Source organism: Zosterops lateralis, assembly GCF_965231275.1.
Source record: "Zosterops lateralis genome assembly, chromosome: 4".
NCBI classification, from domain to species: domain Eukaryota; kingdom Metazoa; phylum Chordata; class Aves; order Passeriformes; family Zosteropidae; genus Zosterops; species Zosterops lateralis.
In genome coordinates this window covers 32,839,182-32,858,289 of record NC_139765.1, presented here as the reverse complement: position 1 = coordinate 32,858,289, position 19,108 = coordinate 32,839,182, and the positions used below count along the sequence as shown (strand labels likewise).

Sequence of the window (19,108 nt, the reverse complement as noted above, 5' to 3'; positions counted from 1 at the left end):
ATAATATCATAGATGCAATTGGTCTGGAATCCAAATCAGAAATTGCCATTAAAATGTCTTAAATGTTTTAATGGATCATATCAGTAGAAGTCAGATAAGAGTAATAAGATTCCCATGTGTCGACTCTTGCATATAACAGTGATTTGATTTTCTAACCTTATAGATTGCTACGTGGAATTGTAAGTATAAACGACTGCATATTTTTAATTATGGAGATAGCGCAATAAGGAACATTCATGACAGCTGTGACAAGCAATTTCTGTATGATATATACTTCTATATGAATTTCATAAGAAAGGATAGATTTATTTCCCAATAAAATAAATTTATTAGAAGGCTAATATTACATCTCAAAAGATAAAACATAAAATTAAAAATAATATAAAAGTATTTCTTAAATATATCTGAAGAAATTTTAAATAGTTGCACTCTGCATGAAAATGAATAATTGCCTTTTTTCTTTTTGAAGAAACAATACGTTCCAAGTTTATCTAGGAAATCTTAAGGAAAATGTACTTTAAAATAATGATGAAAGACAAGAGTATCTCTCTTCCTCCCCAGGTAAAAAAATTTCTCAGCTGGATACTCCTTTAGATGAGAAATTACAGAGAAAAGACTTCACATACCAATGGCTTCGTACACAGTTTTTGGATTATGAAGCAGCCAGTTCCAGAGATACGAAGTGGTGAGGTCATCGACTTTAAATTAGATTTTTTTAAAAATTTTGTATTTGTCTTGTAAAGTGAAACCTAAGTTAATGGTTCTAAAACAAACATGACTTTGCAGCTAGCAGACAGTACACCAAATTTCCGAGTCCCAAATATAGCACCCTTTAGAACTGGCTTAGTAGTCTTTGTATAGCTGCTTCTTCCACATTGAAATTGAAATTATAAAATGTTCAGAATCTTATAATAAATAACTACTTAGTTTTACTTCAGCAATGCAGTTGCTGTTAGACTGTAAAGAGTGTAGAAAAAATGCTTATTCATCGTATATTTTATAATGTAATTGATATATATTATGGTTTTATGTAATTAAATCAACTGTAACATTAGCTATATTGTTAGGTTTGATTAAGGAAGTAAAAAAATACTTTTTTTTTAAACTAAATAGTGTGTATTTATATTTTGTCTTTAAAACATAAAGCCAGCATTTACATCTTTATACTATATTGTACTAAAATGTTGTAAACACGTTCCTTCAATGTTCAGTTTTGGTTATTAAACAGGTAAAATGTCAATACAATTAAGGGAAAGGTTCATATTACCTAAACTAACATGAAGACATAGTAAGTATGTTTTGGTCATAAATTCAATATAAGCCATTAGGATCTTAATGAAGTCATTAGTAGACACAGTAGACACAGTGCCAAGCATCTGTAAAAAAACCAAACAAAGTGTCAGTAGGCAAGCAACAGGTTTAGTATATTAATTTTATCATTATTTTTATTAAAAATGTATTTATAATTAAATGGGCTGCAAAGTGTTCCGTCTTGTGCAGAAAAATATGCCACATATCCTGCTTGTATCAATGACTGTAGATACTATATGAAAAACACGTTCCTTAGGAAATATTTATCTGGCTTTGTAGAAATATTTATCTTTCAGTCATGATCCATAATAGAGAAATACTCAAAGTATTTGTTTAAGATAACTTTCATGACTTTTAATTTGAATGAAAACCATGGAATACAACATGTAATGATGTTTGAAAATAAGAAGACACAGAAATTTATAAAATAATTTTATTAAATATTATTATGCTACCTCTGCAGCTGTAAGCTATGCCCTAGTATTTGTACTAACTTTTTAAAGAATCATGATATCATTTTTAATGTGCCAAAAGTCTAATTGATCCCCATTCAAACTTCACTGGTAGGCAATTTAGAATGGGTGATAAATTTTTTCAACTGAAAATAATTTTATTGCCACAAAAAGTAACATGAAAACAGTCTATTCTACAATGTATGTCAACACATACAAAATGTCATGCTGGTTAGAATCGGCTAACTTAATATTCTATCATTTGAATAAAGAATTTTTAATTATTTTTTAAATTAGCCAAAAAATTAATAGTAATTGCTCTGATACTTTACTTTTTCAGTTAATATTAATTTCTCTGATGCATTCTAATCATGGAATTATTTTAAATAATTTAGCAGGATTGTTTCCTTAAAAGATTCTGTGCAGACATTTTAGTGAGGCCAGTACAGTGGGAGTTCCTGAAATTTCTATTCTACATTTTTCCAGCTGTCGTTTTTTGCCCGAGTTAGATCCTGCAATATGCGACAATAGACAAGTACAACTTGTGGTAAGAACTTGTTTCGCTGTGGGATTTTGCAGAATTCGGGTATTTCCAATCTGTACCTAATGTAAAAACAGGAGAATTTTTTGATTAATATAACTCTGTAGTGCTATGTCTGTTTGGAAATCAAGTAATCGCTGATGGAGATTGGAAGAAAATATTTTAGCACAAAACTCCATGTAGGTGCATTGGCTTCTAGCTTCATGGTCTGACACTGAGTTTATTTTTAAGACATAAAATGCTACTGTGTGTTTCTTGAAGCTTCTAAATCTGAATTTTCAAAAAAAGTTGAAAAAATTAAATAAGGTTTAGTACCAACTACATTATTTACTGAAAACATATATTCATGTCAATTGAACAACTTTAAATATTCTCAAATTCCGTATATAACATACCTAAATCATTCTAATGTGCCTTCAATGTCATTTATTGAAATACAGTAAGTTGGAATTGTATATTAATATGGTGACATTACTGAAAACATTGCATGAACCTAGACTTATTCCTACAATTTCTTTTTATTTTTTTTTTTAGATCTTAAAATCCCCTCTGCTCTTCTCATGATTCACTCTTTCTTCAGCATTTAAAAAAAATTGATTTTCTGAAAGGTAGTCATGTAAGTTGGCAGGAGAAGAAATATGAGCAATTTAACAATTTGATGACTGGAAACAAAAATTGAAAGACCGTGTCAAAGATACCCAAAAGTTCCTTTAATAGCAAGCAGTTGTGATGCCTACAGGCCAATATATACTCATTCCATTTCTATATATATATACTTTACATTATGATGCCAAGTTAGCAATATTCTTATTAATAAAATTTTGTACAGTTTAAAAATGGGGCAAAAATTTCAAAGCTGGACAGAATTAGTATTTTATACTCAGATACATAATGTAAACTATTGCATAAAACGTATTTCCCAGTGAGATGATGTGTTAGATGCCTCATTTTGTTCTCTGAGTAATCTTGTCCCTTTCTTGCCTCTCCCTTCTTTAGCTTCACAACCTACTCAATTTGCATGTTTTGAAAATTATTCCATAAACTCTTATAAAATTCACCTTTGGAAAAAATGCTTTTAAGCCTTACATGTTACTATTACTGCTTACTCTAAGACAGATTTTGTCAAATATTTTTCTCTGGCAAGTGTGTCCAATTCTTACGTTCTTCTAAAATTTAAGGGGCTGAAATCGTGAACCAAATGACTGCTGTAGGGTTTGATTGCAGCAGCACCAATAGCTATTTGTTAGGTGGAGTCTAAAACAGTAATTGGAGCAAATCATAATTTAATAATGTTATCTAAATTACATATTATGTAATTATTGGTAAGCATATGTGCACATAGGTAGATTGTGTTATTTACACTAAGCAGTTCTGTCCACAAAGTACTGCTGCAATCCCACAATAGTATTATGTGGTGTGCCCACATAACTGGCAGAGTTGTGGAATTGTCACAGCCTGTGCCACATAATAACATAGCTGTTCCACATGAATGAAATACAGAGAAAAATGCAATAGAGGGTTCAAAAAATAGAAAATGGAATAAAATGTATCTCTAATGCAGAAAGCAGTATTATACAGGCAGTGAAATAATGATGTGGTTTGTACACACAGATGGCTGGAGAATTTTGGTTTTAAAATTTATATGACTTCTCTCTTAAAGGTTGAAATGCGAACATACTCCTATTGCTTTGGCACTGTAGCTTACTTAAAAGCTATGAAATCATGATAAAAATCAAGTTAACAGCTGCAATTATTATCAAAAAAATTCTTGTAAGGTAAAAGAAAGTGGAAAATACGTATTAAAAGCAAAGAGAGAGAGAGCAAGCATTAGAAGAGGAAAGCATTCCTGGACATTTCCAGTAGTTTATTCCTATGCCATATGCTCAATCATGAAGTTTTCTGATGTGCTAGACAATCCCTGTTTTTATGTGTTCCATAGGCTTGCATTCTGAAAGTTTAATGTAGTTTTCAAAATGACATTTGTGCACATTCCAGTAATTTAAGACTTTTTTTTCATTGATACGAAATTGCATTTCAGTGGTTGCATATAAACAATAAAGTCTTCTCACTGGAGATTATTGCTTTGTAGTAACCTGCAGTAAATCTAAAACCTTACTATGTTAATCTTGGTAATTTTGGTGATTTTTCTCACTAATAATGCCATAGAAGTGCTTAGGAAAGCATGCTGACTTACAGTTTTAGCTGTTGTAAATTAATATGATTTTGTGGAATAGCAGGTAGGATAGATTTCCTGATTCTTTTTGTATGAAGTTTAGGTTACCTACAGGGTTAACCCCTTCACTATTGATCAGTATCTCCAAACTTGAATTCGAAAGCACCTTTTATCTCTGAAGGTTACAGAACGTCTTGATAATTTTACCTAGAAACAGACAAATACACAGATGCAAAGCTGTGTTCAAGGCAAAGATTCCTCCTGATTGATATTAATTTTCAATTAATTAATAAGAAAGCTTTGTGATAATAAAAGAAATGGCAGAAAGTCTGAAGAGTTAGGTATGGTGATCAGCACAGCTGGAAGTCCAATACTACAGTCTGCAAAAAATGTGCCAGTATCTTAAATTTCTTCCAAATTTTGGTTCTAAGTCATAAACAGAAAAAGGAAGGTTTTAATTAGCTTCAGAGGACTTTCAGTAAGCTTCTTTAAAAAGCCAAAATTAAGTTTGCTCCAGTGATTAATACAACCTTAAATATTACTCTGACTGTAATTGAGTGAAAACATTTATCTTTATTTGAAATAAAGTAACAAAGATTTCACATCCGAGATCAAGACAGCCCTGTTAAAATCTAGTATATAACCCTAAATATTGTTGTCTACAAGATGATGAAGCCTTAGTTTCTGTGATGGTAGGGATTGGATAATAATACCATGGAAAGGCTATCTGTATAAAGTTCTGTGGCCTCCTGGATCTTTGGGAATTGGGACATTAAAAAAACTTTTGTTGTGTGTTGAAACAGGTTTGATAGAAATAAGAATGATCACTTCCATTGGTCTGAATCTCTTTGAGCATCACAATCATTGCATTATTTCTACTAATGAAAAACTAAAAGCTTTCAGTTTAAAGATTTTGAACATGGGAAGCTCTTACAAGCTTAAAGCAACTGTAAATATTAAGGAAAAAAAATAGAAATAATTGGCAGGGTAAAGCATTTTTTTTTTTCAAAGTTTCTTGGCAGTGCTTTGGAAGAGAAAATAAAATATTGATGTTAACAGCAATAATAAATACTAGCTGTGCAAAGCAAAGCTTTAAATTGCTCGCCATTAAACATATAAAAGGTAAGCCTCGGAAAACAAAGGATAAACTTTTTGTGCGGACACAAAGGATATGCAATCACTGAGGAAGAGTGTAAAATCTCTGTATCTTTGGAGCTTTTGGTTTAAAAATGCATGGACTTTTTAATGAATTTTACATTAAACAGTGACTGAGTAAAGACAAGGAAATGAAACAGGTCTCCATTTCATCTGAGTTCTCTAAGTTAGACTGGACTACAAAGCCTGTCTGCATTGGTGCAGTGCTGCTTTTGGTACAGTGAGGTAGTTTGAACAGGAAGTCTGGAAATCGTCTCCTCCAGAATGGCCTACAACTTCATAGTAACAGCACTTTCCTGAGAAAAAGGGAGCTGTGGGCTTTAGCCCCCTGAGGAAGGAGTTGAGACCCAGTCTCTTGATACCTGGCTGAGCAGTCTTGCTACTACAATGTCAGGCAAAAATTTTGTGACATTAGCACTAGCAGAGTCTTTCCTTTTCTGTAGCTTGTTTGTTTTTATGTTAAAAAATAAATACCCAGTTAGACATCTAACTTCTGAAAGACACCTAGCTCTTCAGCCCAGACACAGGAAAGACTTAATCTGCTTTTCTGGACTTAACTTCTGAAGGTCCAGAGACTGGAAAAGTATATCCTTATGTTCAGTACTTCCAGACGACTGACTCTGCATTGGGGATTTTTTTAGACTCTTCATCACTTTTTTAGACTCTTCTAAAAATCAGTGTCTGATTTTTCCCCATCATTGTTACTGGCCCTCAGTATCTAGTTATTGTTAGAGGCTGCTTTTGGTGCTGAATAGCTTTTCATTACATTCTTCAGTAAATGTGAAGCTGTTTCTGCGAAAAAAACGATCTGCAATTTACAGTGGGTGATATCTTCCAGGTCAGTTTTTAAACTTTGCCCTACATGTTCCCAAACACTGCTAAAATGAAATATGATTTTCATTTTTCTTTTGTCATATTTGTGTGCAGGTAACATGCCTCATGCTAAAACATACCACCACTGGATGTTAGAAGTTTATAATTAATATAATACTCTTGCCCAAAGTATAATTAAAATGCTGTCTGATGGTTATGGTTAATTAGCAAAAACCTAAAAGATTAAATTACTCACTGGGCCCATGACTGATTGAAGTGATACGTGTCCTGGATAAAGCATAAATATTGCAGGAAATAATCCAATATGACATCTCTGACATTCAACTATAACTTAAATTATAGACTGGTCAGTAAATGATCTTAAGCTGTTTAAGGTTTCATCAACCCTCTGCAAGATTGATTTTCTTCAAAATTACTGTACTAAAATGTTTTCTTTTGTTGTTGCATTGACTCAGATCACAAACCACAATTTTAAGATCGGCTCTTATTTACAAAAATGCTTTGACATAGTGCATTTGTTCAGCCTAGGCAACAAAAAAGGATTGTGGTATCATTTTGAAGAAGGTTGTTTGACAGACCCTGTTTGTTTATTTGGAGTAATGTGAGCTACATTCAGAAAATGTTATATTTTGTTTCATGATTGTGTACATTCTCTCCCACTGCTTCCAGGCAAGCCCTGTAAGCAGAGAAGACATGGATTTAGACCTTGTTTCCATGGCTGGTGGAAATGCTTTGACTGAGAACAGAGAAAAAAATAAGCCGCCACACAGACACTCAGCAACATCCTCAAGTAAGTTATGGTTCTTCTAAATATCATTCAAAATGCTAGGTAGAACTGAGCACGCTTGGAGTCCTTAATAACACATGCTGCTTCTCTTTCTGCTTCTTTTTTATCTAAAGCCTTTTCATACATTTACTACAGGTCTGTTTAAAAACTTTGTATCAATAGACTTTCCTCTTGTGATTTTAATGGGAAGTTCCCTGTGATGTATTGTAGGTCTTCTCATGTCTGAGTCTTGAGAAGATTTCTTTTTCCTAAACTATGAAAAAGATTTTTTTTTAATCTTCCTCTTACTTTTTTTTTTTCCAAAAGAGCTTTGAAAAATGCATGTTTTGTTACCTGAGCACCTGAACACATATCACAAATCAAGGCACAGATTTCTGTCATGTTAATTACCAGTTATGCTGCAGTATATGATCCCACTGAACTTAATATAGCTAAGTAGTAGAGGATCCTTTTAAAGCCATATATTTTTACCACTCTAAAACCATAGAAGGTAACAAAAGAATCTATATATAGAAAAAAAATCTTGAATGTCATAAAATTACAGAAGTTTAAGTTTCATGTTTTATTTTGTGTAATAAAACTGAAGAAATGTTAATATATTTCTGATATGACATACTATATTTTTCTATTTAGGTACAATTATTTTTTTTCAAATAAATAAAAACATAAATTCCCCAAAAGCACAATACAGAAAATATAAGCTGTATTAAATAATTTTGGCAAAATTCTCGAAATTCCTAAAACTTTTTAAGTAGTGAAGTTTCTTGAAATGTTGTCAAAATAGGAATCAGGTATTTAATATAATTTATATATATATAAATTGCTGGATTTACTTTTTGATTATGTTTTCATATATGCTGAATTTCCACTTTCAATTAAAAAATTAAAATTCAAGAAAAATTTGTAAAAGTACTTGAAATCTTTATTTTTCTGACATATTTTGTAAAGGCTTTGGAAAAAAGAATTATTTACATTACTTCACCACAAGCAAAAAATAATAGTGACTCAATATGTTTGTGCTTATTCATTTGATTTACATTCCTAAAATTAGATTACATAAAATTTATCATCATAGCCTAAGTTAATTGTACCAGTGGAGAAAGAACATAATTCTGTCTTTGTGCCTGCCATCTTAAAAAAGAATGAATTGTGTCCTTAGTTCTCTTGGTTTTCTCTGTTGGCTAGTGATGAAGCCACACTGTTTAAATGAGATGAGATTCCTGACTGATAAGATCCTGCAAACTACTGATGTCAATGACAAAATTATCATTATATTCATATATCCAAAATAGAATGTGTCCATAACTTGAATAATTGAGTTAAATAGTATACACTGCATTCATATTAGTGTATAACTGGTTTAGGCTGTAACCTATATGGTAACTCTATCCAAAAATAAATTAATATGAACTCTTTCGACATGTAAAACTCGCCTGTGTGGATTTTGGAAAAGAAAAAAGTGTCATTGCATTATATCTTCAAGAAGGAGAGAGTAGGAAAAGAGCAAGAAAGAGCAACCAACTGGCAGAGTGTCATAAATGTGAGGGGTGGGGGTAGAGAGAGAGAGTTTACAATGTCTGCTAATACAGGTATACTTTCAAAAAATACACATCTACTACACCATACCTTCATATTCATTCTTAGTAGTCCAGGAATTAAGGAAAAAAGCCCAGGTCTTGTGTCTTTTAAAATATATTTCTTCATATGTGTCTATATAAATTTTATCATCATGGATTTAGGAAATTAAACAGTGATGATACATTCAGTTGTATCACTTATGATATATAAAAAACCAAACATTACTGTCACCATTGCACATTCCATATGCGTATAGAAACCTGTTTATTACATTATTTCTGTTTGGCACAGACTGTTGCTTTTCAATAATCAGAATAGGTCATTAGCCCCATGATCTGATCCGTAATCTGAAAGCATTATAAATTTGCCTTTACTGGGAATGTATTTGTTATAAAATGCTTTCTTGTTTATAGTCTTTCTTGGTTTTGCCTTCTGAAATATTAAATGAAGATACCTAGGAACTGTTTCAGTGATTTAATAGGTATGTTCTCTTTGAGTTAACCTGCAGTTGTATTACCGATTATTATGAAGATGCTGTGACCATAGAAGTGCAATCATTTCAATAAATTCTTAAATCAAGTTCTTGTACAATTTTTTCAAGAGATCTCAACCTCAATGATTTGACGAGCTTTAATTAACAAAATGTTACCGAATTCACTTTCCAACATCCATAGTTGTGGTTGTTTCTCAGAATTCAGTTTTTGTTAGGAATCAAGAGCTGTTATTTAGGAGTATCATACATGTTCCTTATATACAACTTGTAATTTAGAAATTGTACCAATAAATCATTTAGGTCTTACAGGCTAAAAAGTTAAGTAGAAATACAAAATAATGGATTCTTAAATATATTTACTGAAAAAAACTCCTCTCGAATTCATGTGATACTGAAATAAATTACGTTTTACATATATAGGGAAATGTATGAATTATCATGGCTTTGTTAAGGCAAGACATACAACACTTCAAAGTAATTAACTTCTAATTCACTGAGGATTTTAGAAAGACTAAGTCAAGATTTTAAGAAATATTTTTGTGAACTTCCCAACTTTTATGTTCTCTCTATAGATCTTTTTTTTTTTTTTTTTTTTTTTTTTTTTTCCAAAGGCAGGTTCTTTTAATCCTGGATTAAACAGTTTTAAGTTTTTTTTGAAACACAAATTTCCTATTTTTTCTGAAAAATTTGGATGGGATAGATTAAGCCAAGACTAACTTAATTGTGTTCCTTGACAAAGCTAAATTAATTAAGTAATAAAAAGAATGCTTTTAGCATAGTATATCTCAGTTTAAGGAAAGCATTTGTTTACTTAAAAGTATTTGATTTGCTTCCCTGTTACATGTTCAAAGGAAAAACTAACTGTTCATTAAATTGACCAACTGTTTAGGAAAAATATATAACCTTAAGAAAGTCTAGCCATTGTTCAGCTGGAGTAAGTAGTTATCTGTCTAATTTAGGACTTTGCTTCTGATAATGGCCAGTATGTTATGATTTAAGAACATATGTTCTAGAAGGAATATAGTATTCCTTCCTAGTTATAGCTGTTTGCTCTCTAGTAACTATTTTTTCTTTTCTATTTCTTGAGGTGAATTTTTGGGTGGGGTTCATTGGGGGGCAGGGGGGTCTGAGCATTCTTTATGATTTTTATTGGCTCCATAAACATGGTGTGAATTTCTCGTTGTTTTTTGTTTTGTTTTGTTTTATTTTAAAATTTTCCTGAACATTAGTACTATAGTTCAGCATTAAATTGCAAGATGGGCATAGAAATATTTTGCAAGAATTAGAAGTTAAGCATTTTTTATACCTAGCTAGAAAGTGTGGGGTTTTTTATATCCTAATATCCAATTTGTGAGTAGTCTATGACAATCAACTACCTTCTATCATCCTAATCTGTTTCTGGCCAATCAATGTTGGACATGTAGACAAGTCTCCTGCATATTTACATTGTCTAACTGTCATCACAATTTTGTGGGTTTTATTTCTCTGCAAATTTAGACTTTATTTTCATTATATTTGCCTTGGGAACTGCAGTCTCCTGACCAAAATTTGAAAGTGAAATGCAATGGGAGCTGTGCCTCTAACTGTAATTTAAAATGCTGCCCAGAATTCTTAATTCTTCTCCTCCCTGAATTCTAGCTTTTCAGGAAGTCTCTGATATCAGTAAAACTGCTTTCCAGGAAAAAAAAATTAGAACCTGAACCTTGTCATTCTTTTATAACCCTTAAATGGACCCTTAAAAGTTAAAAAAATGGACCCATGTATATCTCCACTAAAAAGAATTTATCAGTTCTAGTTCTTCAGTAAATTCAAACTTTATATTCTGCTAGACGGTGAAAATATATTAAATATGCTTTTCTTACAGTAAAAAGTCTTCCAACTCAGAAAAAAGCACAGTAACTTTTATTTCCCTTTCTTTTTAAATATCACTCAATTCCTTTTGCTTTTGACAGAACTCCCACCTTGATTTTTTTTGCCTCCCTTTCCTTCATAATGAGAGCTGTTAGAAACCCTTCAACTTTGTTATAAGCAGTGTATGGTACAGCTTCACTTTAAAAAATTCCTGCTTTCCTGTTTCTTTCTTCTTAGCATAAGTATTGTCTATATATTCTAGTTCAAGGACTGCTGTCTTTCATTTAGAATTTGTAAACTCTCTCTGTGTAATAAGCATCTCATTTTTAAGCTCTCTATGAATTTGCTCATATTTTACTGAGTGTTTCTTGTGCATATTTCTTTCATACATACATATTTTTCTATGTATTGGTTAACTATCAAACAACATATACCTAATCTTTTTGAACAGACTACAGAAAGATGCTGCTTAATTCACTTTGAAGTTGCATATTAGAAAAAATACCTAAATGCAGAGTTTAAAAGGCATGTAGAACTTGCTTTCATTGAATTTAACAGGCTAGGGAGAAAAAAAATGATACATGATCTCATGTAATTTCATCATCTGTGTTTCCAATTATGAAACTAATTCAAGAACAGATACACAGAGACATATTCTAAATTTTAAGTGCTTAATTTTACAGCCTCATACTCTTCTGCTAGGGTTTGGGAGTTCTTCAGTGTGGGTTTTTGTTGAAGAGAAACCAGCTTCAAAAAAAAAATTCCATTTCAAGATATTGGTTTATAGTTCAGTTAGATATCCACTTAAAACCATGGAACCATTAGACCAACGATAAGTATTTCTGTCTTATGATTTCAGTAAATAATAACATTTTTGTGTTTCCTTTGGAGAGGAATGTTTGCTAAGTGCATTCAAAAATATTTCTCAAGTCAGTGCACTGAAAGGTCCAGTAATTTATGTTGAGCTACTTCAGATTGTCGCAGTGGATGGTAAAGATATATCTAAAAGATCTTCTTTCCCAAGGCACTTTTTCTTTCCTTGTTTGTTTTTTTTTCTTCTAATTTGTCTCTTTTTCATTGCTGTTTTTTCCACACCTGTGTTCCGTAATCCTTTCTTTTACTATGAATGGTTCTTGTTTCTGTCCTCAACTTATTGTAGCATAAGCTTCCTCTCCCATCCACTCTTCTTTCTCTCATACACCATCAAGTCTTCTGTTTGTTTCTACAGATCCCGGTCTGATTACTTTTTTCTTCTCAGTGTCTGTTTCTTTTTGAATCCAGATTATTCTTGACAGTATTCCTCAGATTCATCGTCTAGTTTAGACCTCCTCCAAATGTGACCTGGTTTAGATCTTGAGTCCAGTCTCTTAATTGACTTATTCTTTGTGTTCTTTCTTATTATTACCTGTATTTTCACTTCTTTTAATTATGTTAATTCTGAGCATTACAAAGCATCTAGTGTCCCCTAATCCATCTTCTTTATTCTTATATGATTCCCCTTTACCAGTTCACAATTTTCTTCTTCCCCATGTTTTTCTCCCTGCTCTGTGTCAGTCACTTTGTCAAGTCATACTAGTCTCTTGTACCAGCTGTGGCAGGGCATTGTTTACCAAGTTAGCTTTAGTTTCTCTCACCTTGATTCTGAGTCAGTCTCATTTGTCTCTTGGATTTTAGTTACAGCCCTTTGCCTCTTTTCTCAGTCTTCTTGTAGGAGTTTTGATTCTTACCCTCTTCATGGTTCTTAGAGCTATTCTCCATCTGCCACAGACAGCATGAAACAAGCAGGCTTTTGAGTTCCCTGACTTAGCATGATCTTCAACACTATCTTTAGGAATAGCCTTGCTTAGCTCCATGTAATATCATGGTAAAGCATGTTTCCATACTGACTGGTATTTTAGTGAATATAGCCCAAAAGATCAAGAGTTCCTTCTCTGACCATGGCAAAACTTCTATTTGTATATACTTGATCCAAAATTGGACATATCCTGAAAGGAAGGCTCTGTTATTTGATAGATTTCGGGTCTCCTCTGCAAAGGGCAACACAGATATTTTTACATATTTTCTTAGAAGTGACCAACGTTTTGGAGAATTTCAGGCAGACACTCAATTTCACCCTAAATGGTCAGAATTGGGGAAATAGATAAAGTGCTGAAACACAAAATAAATATTGAGCTTTAATGAGCAGTGGTGCTGAAAGTCTTTTCTGTAGTTATAAAAGGGTTGTATTTTACAGGAACATATTTGGAGCACTAGGTTTATTATGTTTATTTTAACTGTGTGGAATGGTACTTAATAAATGTTTATAATATATTCATATAGATGGTTCTCTCTTTCAACTCTATGTGACTGAGTCACATTTTAGAGTTCAGGTTATTCAAGTATGTAATTGTCAGCATGATCTAGTTAGAAGAGCATCAATGTTCAATAAACAAAGAAATTTAAGTTCATTGTTTCTGTAAAATTTTAGAACTAGTCTCTAGTCCTACCAACATGAGGTCATGCAGATTTACAAATTTACTATTTACAAACAAAAAATCACTATTTACTTAAAAAAAAATAATCATGAGTATATTATTTCTTCAATTCTCCATAGAAAAGGGAGATATATCTTTACATATTGTGCAGTATTTCATATAAATTGATCCCTAGACTTTTCAATGCTATTTAAATATAATTTAGAAATTAAAAAAATATAATGTAAAATTGCTGCAAAATAAGCATTTTTATGCTAACAATGCAACTAAAAAAATCCAACTTCAAGATAACCATAAATACCATTTTTTAACTGTTAAGTTTTCTGGTATTGTAGCATTTACCTTTTTCACAGATCTGCTGAACCTACCTTCTTTTCAGAGCTTAAATTAATGTAAATCCTTTGCTGCTAAGGATTTGTTCTGGTCACTTTCATTAAAATGTTGAGGTTTTTTTCTCCATGCCTTCTTATGCTGTATTTGCTTTTAAGTAATACAATATGGTAAGGACTTTGGAATAAATTATATCTCCAGACACATAACGTTAGGTGGATCGATAAATGTCCTATGACGTCTACTATGCATCACAAAATTTCTATCGTAACCTTTTTAACAAAGCTTTTCTTCTTGGACACCAAGAATTTCATTCAAAGCATTTTACATATTGCATTACTTATCAAAACAGTGGATATGTAAACCCTGACATTTGTTAAAAGACCCAGGCTTTAACAAAAAAAAGACCAGAACAAATCGATAGCAGAAAACAGATTAAACAACCAAAAAGTGACTGCTTAGAAATAGAAGCATGTGACATTACCCCAAGAAAAGCTTTCAGCACGTACTCAAAATAGTTTTTTGATATATACAGGCATCTGAAAGTCTCTCAGACTGTACTGGAGCTTCATACATTAAGTTGTTACAAGTAAATGAATGTACAGTAAATAAGTGTTAGAGCCTGTCTTCCAAAGCCTGCTTTAGTATAGGAGAAATTATATTGCTTTTCTTGGCTAAGACTTGTTCCCACATCAGTGGGTATTAGAATAACCATGTACCATGTTAAATTATACTTAATATACTTGCCAGGTTCTATTTAATTTAGTACAAGTAATGGCAATAATAATAATTGTTGTTGTCAAAAATATCGGTATTGTATATAGTAAACCAAATGTCATTTTCTAATTTATGATTAGTAAACATGTTAGTTTACATTTAGTACATGCTTAATTCTATTTATTAAAGATACTAACGATAGTATCTTGAAACGGTGTGAATCTTTCTGTTGTTGCCTTTGGGCAAGGCCCACTACAAATACAGTTAAAGAACATAATATGAAATAAAAGTATTGTGATTATGCTTACAATTATTCCTAAATCATAAATGCACATGTGGATACCTGTGTCTGTATGTATGCGTATTAATGAAATATTTGCCTCTTTATGGCAAAATATGACTGTAACTGTAATCTTTATTTTACCAATTAAGAATTATGATGGTAGTAATTTCATTCACTCGTATGCTAGTATGTGAACTATTCATTTGCAGGACACATTACAGTTTAGGGGAGAATGGCGATACTGCAAATCTAAGTGTGCCATAAAACCTGTTCACATCATTAGTAATGCTGTAAGAGAAATATATAAGGTCCCTCAAAAAAACCTCCAAATATAATTAAAAATATATAATGAGGATTCATTTTTATATGTTTTGGGGGTTTTCAGAAAGTTGGGTTTGTTTTCTGGTTTGTGGATTTTTTTTGGTTTTTTAACAAGACTATGTTTTTAAGGAACATTTCTAGGTTCAGTCTATTAATTCAAGATATCATTGTCATCCCTTGCCAGACTCTTGTCTTCTCTCATTCCTTGATCTTGACAAAATTCTATCCGTTTCCTAATGGAGGTGTCTTTATTGAATATTTCTGAAGGAAAATATTTGCCTGTTTGAAAATCAGAATCCGAAAATCTGTAAACACAGGTATTGACAACAAAGTCACTGAGTTTTTTTGGTTTATATGCTTTTTTTTTTTTAAACTTCCTGCAAGATTCTACCTAGATGCTTACTTTACAGTTAAGTGCAAAGTTGCTCTTACTTGAGCACATGTGAGATACTCATACCTAGATTTTCACTGGAATAGCAAAAGACTTGAAGTAAAATTAAGCATAGTAATTTGTGAGCATATGTATGCTCAATCAGGTAAGTCCTATATTTGCAGTACATTCCATTTATTATTGGATTATCATTATTGGATTAGATATTAGGAAAATTTTTTTCACTGAAGAGGTTGTCAAGCATTAGAACAGGTTGACCATAGAAGTGGTGGAATCACCATCCCTGAAAATATTCATAAAACCTGTGGGTGTGATGCTTAGAGGCATGGTTTAGTGGTGGACTTGGCAGTGCTGAGTTAATGATTGCACTCCATAAGCTCAGAGGTCCATTCCAACCTTCATGAATCTATGATTCTATTCTTATTTTTTCATTAATCTTTCTGTTTGGTTTTGCATTAAACTCTAGGAGAAAGAACTTCAGGAAAACCCTTTTTCATATTTGACTAATACCTTCATTATAAATGAGGTTTCTTTGCTTTAGGACACAATTTTTCAATCATAAATGATATTTAAGCCACTAGCAGTTGCAATAGCACTTAGAGCGAGCAAACTGCACTATGCTGGTGTGATTTATCCGTCCTTGAGAATTCTTCTTCAGGGAACAGGCTGTTGGTTCTCCATACCAACTCTGTCTTTCATCATTCCAGTGAGACTGATAACTGAACAGCAGCATTGATGATAATACCCATCTCTTAGTACTATTTAGTAGATACCAAAAGTGCTTTATCAGAAGTGCAAACATAATTCTGCCCATTTCAAAGATGGAAAGATGGGTCATATAAAGGGAATGATTTACAACAAACCTCTCTGTAGATACTTCATTCTAAATTAGTTGATCATTCTCTACAATGGATTTATTTTCTTTGGCTGAATAGTGCTGAGAACTATGTAAAGGGTGGAAAGAAAGAATACAGAGTTAGTCTGTGCTTCAATTCTTCTATTTGTCTATAGGTCACAATTGTATAATAAAGTTTAAAGCAGATGTTACAAAGTCTAACGAGACTGGATTAAAAAAAAAAAAAAAAAAAAAAAAAAAAGAAAAAAAAAGAGAGACCCATGACTGTCAGACTTTGGGAGAACCTCTGATTTGTTAAACCTTCATGTAGCAAGCCTTTGGGATTTATTAATGGAATAATAATATATATTTCATGTAAGGACTCATGTAAGGACAGTATATTCCTTTCAATGCATTGTATATAATTACAAGTGGAGAGGAAAAAACCCTACATGTACAGATTACTGAAATCCATCGTGAAAATACTATTTCACAGTACATATATGTTCATAAACAAGTGAGGTTCTTAGTCCAGAAATAATCCAGAACAGGCAGTTGGGATTAGATTGCCTGACTGTCTTCCTATATTGACTCTATAACTACTAGACTAGTTTTCAAATTCATTATTGATAGGCTCTTTCTATAAGCTGTTTTTATTCTGTTTTAAAAATAATGTAATAAAATGTATTTTTGGCAAAATACAGAAAAAAAATTGGTACATCTTGTTTACCTATATTGTGGATACCATGTTGAAGATGAGTGCACAGAAAAAGCATGTTAGCCCCAGTTCTGTTTTCCACTTTAAATATGCAATAGCTATCTCCTTTTTGTTTTTATTTTAACAAAAAATTCCAGTTTTATTTTTGTTTAACAATGTTTTCAATTTCATAAAATATTTCTTTAAATTAAAGGCATGCAATTTAAAAAATATTATTACCATGTTAGATTTATTTTGAAGTTTCACTAATTAACCACTTAATTTACTAATTTGAGGGTTTCAGTCTTCAGTCAATTTGTTAATGGTTCCCAGGCAAAATAATTAATGAAAAGTTTACTGTTTGATTAAATATTTTCTTTGCTGTTTAACAAAAGCCTTTCTGTACTATAGAGATCTGCTACCATTTGAGGTGCTAAATAAAATAATCCAAAAGCGAGGAAAACTGGGAATACTATAAAGGCAAAATATCAGAATTTTAAATCTAGGAGATACATCTAGAGTAAATTGTATATTTTAAGAAAAAAAACCATTGACTATATCTGTAGAACCATAAGAAGATGAATGGAGATAATGTTAAAAATACTTAAAAGTTTTTGGTTGCCAAAAGAGAGAATTTCTAGCAAGATACATTTGCAATAATTTAAGAATTCATAGGAAAGGGAATTGTAGGCTGGGAAAACCTCCTGACATTTAGATCTAGCTGGTTACAGGAAACCATCCATGAGAAAACAAACTCTTGCTCTTTGAAATTTATATCTATGTTTTTTATATTGGTACATGGAATGGTGTTCTACTATTTTGTCCCTATGTATTGTGAGAAATTTAATTTTTCTATTGAGAAGTAATAAAAATTAAAAAAATATCAAAAATACTGAAACTATGTAGGTAATAATATTTTCTTCTGGTAAGTGGCAAAAAGTGTTCATAAAATATTATTTGATAAGCTAGCATGTTAATTATATATATATATATATATATATATATATGAACTGCTGTATTGTGAACATCATGTGATTCTCTTGCAAATTTGGGGTTGTCTTCCACAGATGTTTTCTTTCTTACAGATGTCAAAGAAAGATATTATGAGGTGTAAAGTGATCATTTATGTAAATAAATATTATATCTTTGGTCATGCCTACTGGTTATTTTATTTAAATAATTTTCTGAAGAGTTTTTTAGAAACTATTGTCTAAATTACTCAAGCATCTGTATGCATGACAATGAAAGTGATTGTTTCACATATTCCTATGTGTTCTTAAATTTTTCTGTGGCACCATCCAGCATCTGAGCTTAAGTATTCCTGAGCTTTCAACAAAAGTAATCTCTCTTTTATTTGGTCTAATATAACCACAAAAACTTGTTAATCAGATATATCTTCTGAACTAGTTCTTCATCCACTTGAAGGATGAGTTTCTGTGTCAAAAGCATTGAGTATCTCAGTAAGTGCTTAAGTTCAAAATGGACAGATAACAGCACTTCTATAAATACGATAATTTTGTTTAGTAATTTTACTGTCTTTTTGAATAAGGAGTTTATTTTTTAAAAGTTCTACCTTGTGAAAATACTTATGTTACTTTTAAACAGTGAGTCGTACATAACTATAAAAATTGTGTGCTGTCAAATTAAATGCAGAAATATTATTGTCTTGAAAAGAATATGGTACAATGAAATTCAGAGAGTTTTGGTTGGTTGGTTTTTAATTTCATGTCTGTTTTGTTGTTTAGAAAAGGATATTTCTACTCCAGAAAAATCATGTTTGGGTCCATCTCATAGAGAACGGATATCATTTCGAAACCACGCAGTGCAGCTAAGCGGAGGATGGGGAGCAGGCAAAAAAAGGCAAAAGCTTAAAAATATTAGCTGA

General features: G+C 31.7%; 1 protein-coding gene across 1 annotated transcript in view; it reads left to right on the top strand.

Moving 5' to 3' along the window:
- The window catches only part of LRRIQ1 (leucine rich repeats and IQ motif containing 1), a gene marked incomplete at both ends in the record, with an annotated part of 102,926 nt that extends 83,818 nt beyond the window's left edge, over positions 1-19,108 (top strand). Inside the window, 4 exons of the mRNA XM_083859631.1 lie at positions 562-685; positions 2,250-2,310; positions 7,136-7,256; positions 18,969-19,108. Of these exons, the coding sequence (XP_083715757.1) occupies positions 562-685; positions 2,250-2,310; positions 7,136-7,256; positions 18,969-19,108 (446 nt within the window). The remainder of the gene's footprint in view (positions 1-561; positions 686-2,249; positions 2,311-7,135; positions 7,257-18,968) is intronic.